Raw genomic sequence first — 5967 nt, 5'->3', positions numbered from 1 at the left:
TTCCATCACTGCTTGATTACATGCACAGTTTGATATCTTTACCCTTAAGATAAAACTACTTGTATTTGCTTTTTCATTGTTGTCTGTGTTCAGAACACATCGTCAGTAATCAATGTATAAACATGCAAATTAATCAAGCAAATATATTCTATTAAAGCAAAGCACATTCCCTTTGCCAGCTGGCAAAAGCTCAAATGTGTGCAGGATATAAACTCATTAACCAAAGTGTTGCATTAAATATCCATCCTAATTCTGGCTTAAGAACACAAGCATAAATGCATTATTACTTTTCAATTTGTTAAATAAGGTGTTGTCTTTCTGTCATACACTACCAGCACATGTAGTTTGACTGTTTGAGAACGTTTTTTTTTTTTAATTTTATTTAACACTTTATAAAAACTAAACAGAAGAAGCATAATGAGGTTTAGAGTAACAGAAAAAAACGTGGCCAAAACAACAAAAACATTAAATACATTTAAAGTTAGTGAAACTGAAGAAGAGAATTTACAATAGAAAGCAGTTTTTATCCACTGACACAAATTCAAACTACCTCTACATCTACCATTTCTATAAACACAAATCTTCCTACAAACATAAACACATGAAGTGCTGAATCTTATTGTTCTGTTTTTGATTTGTTCTCTTTTTTCGATTTATTGAGATTATCTCTTTTTTGGCAGTTTTTTTTTGTTCTTCTTGTTGTGGTGAGGGGGTTAGGGGGAATAATATGATAGCCTACAGTCCATGGAGGTGATTTAAGGCGATTATTGCATGATCTTTATTTCTTGCCTGGTACTTTCTTAACTCTGTTGGTGTTTTTGAAATCTATTTGTGCTGCCTCATGATGCCCCTGAGAAAATCTTCAAAGCGTACAGGGGCCTCCTTGACGGGCTCGTCGGCAGCTTTCCCCTCGGAGGCAGCGGGCTCGTCAGCAACGGGGGCGGCTCTGGCACGGCGCAGGCGGCAGTTGTAGTCGTATTCAGGGTCGCAGTCGGGGTGAGGCAGGATTATGCCATCTTTTCCAGGCTTTGGAGCTTCAACGATGGGAGGAGAGGAAAACTTGTTGCAGCTGGGGTCGAATGGGTGGCAATAGGGCTTGGCTGGGGCCTTGATGTTAGCCTTGGCCTTGGGGCCAGACTCCACAGGCGTGCAGTCTTTGTCATAGTGCACATAGCAGTCGTAGCCCTCCTTGGTCTTGCCGGGGACCCCGAGGTTGTAGCGGACCTGGTTGATTGATTGATTTGCGTTTGTGTTCAAAACAGATGCAAAGGAGATCGAAGACATCATGCAACACCCATTTCATGTCACTACATCATTTAATAAACCAAGTGAAGAAGAATAGAAAATAATGAGAACACTCATCAAGCAAGATTACACTAGATTAGACAACTCAATTAGTTAATCCTAGAAACAGGATGTTGGATTCAGACCTGGTGTTCTGGGAGCTGTGGAACGGGCTTTCGCAGGGCAAGAGCTGCTGCCAGTATGCAGTATGGGTCGTCTGAAGGGTTGCAGGTCAGAGAACCAGCAGGAGGTGCAGGCTCATCATTGGGGGCATACTCCAGGACAGGCTTGGTATGCCCATAGAGCTTGGTGGCAGTCAGAGGATTGCAGCCAGCGTCGAACAGGGGGTTGCACTGTTGCTCTTTTGGAGCTTGCTTCGCAGTAACGGGAGCAGCGACGTTCATCACACACAGAGGATCCACTTCTGGGTCACACCTGGGGTACATCAGATGGTAAAATCCAGCGGGGGCTTTGTGGACCAGTGTTGGCATGCAGTATGGGTCTTTGGGGTTACATTTGAGGGCAGCGTAGGATGGGGCGGGGCCGGGAGCAGGGCGATAGCCAAAAGCGGCCCTCAGGTGATACTGCAGACATTCGACATCTTCAGGGTTACAGATTCTCAGCAGCTCGTTCTTCTGCTCAGGGCTCAGGAAGGGTTCCAGGACAGGGGCATAGTAGTAGAAGCCAGTGTGACTCTTCATAGGCATGGGCAGCATTGGGGTGAGGATAGGGGCAGGAACTTTGGCCGGAGCTGGAGCTGGAGCTGGTTCCAGCTCAGGGACAGCAGCATGGGGGGCGAGAGGGAAGAGGCAGTATGGGTCGAGGTAAGGGTTGCACAGCCTAACAGCGGCAGATTTGATGGGGGCGGGCATCACCATTGCTGCCTTTGGCTTGCTGGTGGACTCTGAGATGCACTCTGGATCGTCAGAATCAGCACAGGCCTTGTAGATTTCACTGAGGTGACTCAGGTAGTGGTTGAAGGTTGGGCCCTCTTCAGACCTGTGCTTGTTCTGCAGGTAGGCCATATACAGCCGGTCCAGATCTTCAACCTAAGACCATTGAGATATGAATCTTTTAGCCCCTGGGTTAGGGGGCATGTTACTATGTGACAGAAGACACACTAACACTTCTTATGCCTTTACTTGACGCTTAACTATCTCTGGAAAACAACATGTGCTGCTTCCAAATCTGGTGAGGTAAAACTTTATTATACTAAAAGCTATCTCTACTCACTCCCTCCTGGTTGTGGGTGTCCATGAAGTACTTGTACCATCCCCAGAAGTCTGGCAGGCGTTTAAACTGGGGCATAGCCAAAACCGGGACGTTCCTTCTGTTGCGAACAAGCTTTGTGAGCCTCTCCATGGCCTCAGCTTTCACATCGGAGGCTGCCGGTACTGAGAAGAGTGAAATGGACTTAAGTCAGATTTGTTTCTGACTAAAAATATACAAATGCTCAAAATAGCCAGTTATTTCAGCCCATATAGCTGGACTAACCCTCACAAAACAGGATTCCTTTGGCATCACAGACAGTTTAGGATCATAGAAGTACCACAATCACAGCAATAGTAGAAAAGAAAACTACAAAGTCATGATATGTACATATAGTACATAACAATAAGGAGTTTTTGGAACATATTTTAGAGAACATTATGGAACCAAAATGAAACCGATGATGGAGCTAAGAGGAAAAGCAATGCAATCACGAATAAGCCCCATGTGGAGGACTCTGAAGCTATCAATTTATGCCTCAGGAAGGTTTCAAGGCCACAGACCTGCAGATTCAGGCACAGATACAATAGGAGTGTGTGGAAAATAATAACCAGACAAATCTCCTTTTGTTAGATGGAGAGGTAAACTTGGGATATGCCCTTTTTATCAAGTCAAAGTATGAGTCATGTCATCTTCATCTATCTCCTGGCCAGAAATCAAATAAATATACCTGACAATGGATCAAAATGGCCCCCTGTGCTCAGACTTTCTGCGCTACAGGTTTGTGCAGTATGTCATCTGTTTGGTGGAGAGATGAGCAAGTGTGTGATTTTCACTTCTATGATCAACTTCTGTGAGATAACGTCTGGTGCTCATCACTGTGGCCTTATAAATCCTTTTTTTGTTGACTTGAAAAACATGACCGAAGCGCAAATATACAACACACGCCACACCGGGGGTCCTCACCTTCCTCCTCCTTGTGCTGCTCCAGCGGCACGGCCCCCAGAAACTCTGTAAAACACACAGCAGCAGCCACATTAGCAACAGCAGGGACGTTTGCTGACTGCAACCAGATGTTGAGCTTTTCCTCCGCTCCAGGAAACTGCTGATGCTAATAAGCCGCTCTGGGTGAAACGCGGCAGGTGCCGGTACTCTGGCGCCCAAGCAGGGGCAGCATTAACCTACCCCTCCTCCAGATCCCTGCCCAGCTTTGCCGACACCCGTTTAGTCTTTGAACAAGACCCAGATTTTTTGTGCCAATACTGGGGGGCCTCCTCCACCAATAAAACTACAAAGAGTGGGCCCTCACTCAACCCAATTACCAATACACTGTAAAAGTGGAAGTCGGGAGGAAGGGGACTGTCTGTGGACATCCTTCTTTCCACATGTGGGGTGTCTTGTTCCTCAACAGGGCCCCTGAGTTTACAGCTGCGAACAGCTGAGCCAGCTGATTAAACTTCCAAACTGTCTCATTTATTAATGTGGGAAATCTCCCAGAGGAGCAGAGATAGACATGTTTTTTTATGACCATGGAAAGATTTTGAAGTACTTTCAGGCCACCTCGTACATCAACTTGCCACGCCATAAGGGACGGCAGTAACCGTGTCTCTATGATTTATACGCCAAAGATTAATGTGCATGATCCCACAGGCCTTAAATAATATTTCAACACTACTGAGGTCGAGAGTCCACACAAGGAGTCAGGACATTGATACAGAGGTGTGAAAATACTGCAAGGGCGTGGAAATATTATTAGAAAACAGGAACTGCATTAGATTAATGAAAAGAGTACAACAAAACTAAAGTTGAGAAGATGTGCAATACTGTACCTGGCCTTAATATTCCAGAGGCATTTTCCAAAATTGGCAAATGTTTGGGAAATTAAATACTCTGTATCCATACAGTATCTGTGCATTATATTGCAATTTAGACATCAGCTCTTGTATTCAATCACACCCATTTTTAGGAAAGTGTGGCTGGAAATGAGAGCTTAAAAATGTTTATCTATTTAACGTTACCAAAAACATCATTTCGGAGCACAAACAGGAACGTCATCAACTGTAAATGTTCGATAGCTTCTCTCACCTGGTAATAAAACCACTGCTAGCAGGAATCCTGTGTGGATCAGGGAAAAAGATGGCCGTCCAACTCGCGCCATGTTCATATGTTTCCTGAGAATAACATGAAAAAAATGCGTTCTTCAATGTAGGAAAGAGCTGCGTTGCAAGTAATTCATCGTGCTGGTCTAGTAGACTATGGTGCAGCTAGCTGAGGATCCATTGATGCGCCGTGCTTTTTAGAAAGAGTTTTTCAGAAGCAAGTTGAAATGGAAATGAGGCAATTCTGTTGGAACTGAGAGGGAGTTCTCGTTTAACTGGCCGACACAGAGATGTTGGCGAGCATCAAGGACACGCTGTAACGGGGCTTTGGGTGGATTATCGAGGAAAAATACGACTTATGCTCCGAACATGAGAATATTTAACCAAAGCAGCTGATATAAACTACTGAACAGCCAAAGGCTGGAAAAGTTGTGCGCAGATGGCTGCTGAGCTACAGCTCTGAGCCGCAGCTCTGCAGCGCTTTCAAAGTTACTGACAAGTTTCTTTTTTTCACTTTTCATCTGTACTCAACTATAGAAAAGAGGGGAAAAGAAACTGCACACCTACCTGTGAAAGTGCTTCAGCTGTGACCTCCTGTGATCAGGAGGAGCACTCTGGTTCAAGCTTCTTGGGGGAGGTTGTGGGGTCCTCTGTGGTTACCTGACCTGTCCGAACCCTCTGCTTCTCTGCGACCCTGTATGAGATGGACAGGCAGGGAAACATTTTTAAGGAGCCCCGCCGATAATTAAAAACAAAAAGGCATGTCATACAGCCCCGGCGTGCTGCTAGGCGCTCCAGGATTGGCTCCTGGCCCGCCATCCATGCAGCCAATAGGGGTCCTGTAATTAGACGAGGTAAGCAGCATGCCTGCACTCAGCGTAACATTAACAAGGTGGCTTTTAGAGCGGGGCTCACTTATTCAAGGTTTTGGAATTCCAGGTCAATTTGAGAGATGGTATTGTATTTAAACCACTTATTGATTTTGTTTTAATTAAATAGCCGAGCTGGCGTTAATAGGGGAGTTGGCTCTCGTAGGAGAGCTGCTTTATATGCCGCTTTTAGCGGAAGACCTGAAGCTGCAGGGTTCTGGAATATTTTTGGATTAATTGTAGGAAATCAAATCTGATGACAGGTGAAAGAAAGGAGTCCAACAAATTTTAAATTTTTATTCCATTGCTTGGTATTGTTTAAAACAGAGGCTCCAGTGTGAACAAAAGGAAGTTGATCAGAAATAAGCCCTGTGTTGCAATAATATTGACAAATAATGAGCAGGATTGTCCAGGATGGCCCCAACAGACATTGGCTGATGAGCTCTCTTGTTACTTTTTCTCTTATTCTGTCTTATCTTAGAAAGTTACAATAACAATCTCAGAAC

At 44.8% G+C, this 5967-nt stretch overlaps 1 protein-coding gene across 1 annotated transcript; it reads right to left on the bottom strand.

The window, feature by feature from the left end:
- Positions 1-348: 348 nt before the first annotated feature.
- Positions 349-5318, bottom strand: and2 (actinodin2). The gene is made up of 6 exons (XM_011616240.2): positions 5160-5318; positions 4579-4664; positions 3460-3504; positions 2518-2678; positions 1431-2333; positions 349-1224 (listed from the first exon to the last, which is right to left on the bottom strand). The coding sequence occupies exons 2-6, from the start codon at positions 4655-4657 to the stop codon at positions 826-828; spliced, it is 1587 nt and encodes a 528-aa protein (XP_011614542.2). The 5' UTR covers positions 4658-4664; positions 5160-5318; the 3' UTR covers positions 349-825.
- Positions 5319-5967: the final 649 nt, after the last annotated feature.

The sequence above is a fragment of the Takifugu rubripes genome, chromosome 22, assembly GCF_901000725.2.
Source record: "Takifugu rubripes chromosome 22, fTakRub1.2, whole genome shotgun sequence".
NCBI classification, from domain to species: domain Eukaryota; kingdom Metazoa; phylum Chordata; class Actinopteri; order Tetraodontiformes; family Tetraodontidae; genus Takifugu; species Takifugu rubripes.
The sequence above is the reverse complement of the archived record's forward strand: the minus strand, read 5'-3'. Positions and strand labels throughout refer to the sequence as shown.

Bases quoted from the DNA above. Each gene is read 5' to 3' on its own strand.
- and2 (XM_011616240.2), bottom strand. From the start codon at position 4,657: ATGAACATGGCGCGAGTTGGACGGCCATCTTTTTCCCTGATCCACACA. The intron at 3,505-4,578 runs GTGAGAGAAGCT...TGTGTTTTACAG, and splicing joins AGCAGTGGTTTTATTACCAG to AGTTTCTGGGGGCCGTGCCG. The intron at 1,225-1,430 runs GTCTGAATCCAA...TCAATCAACCAG, and splicing joins CACAGCTCCCAGAACACCAG to GTCCGCTACAACCTCGGGGT.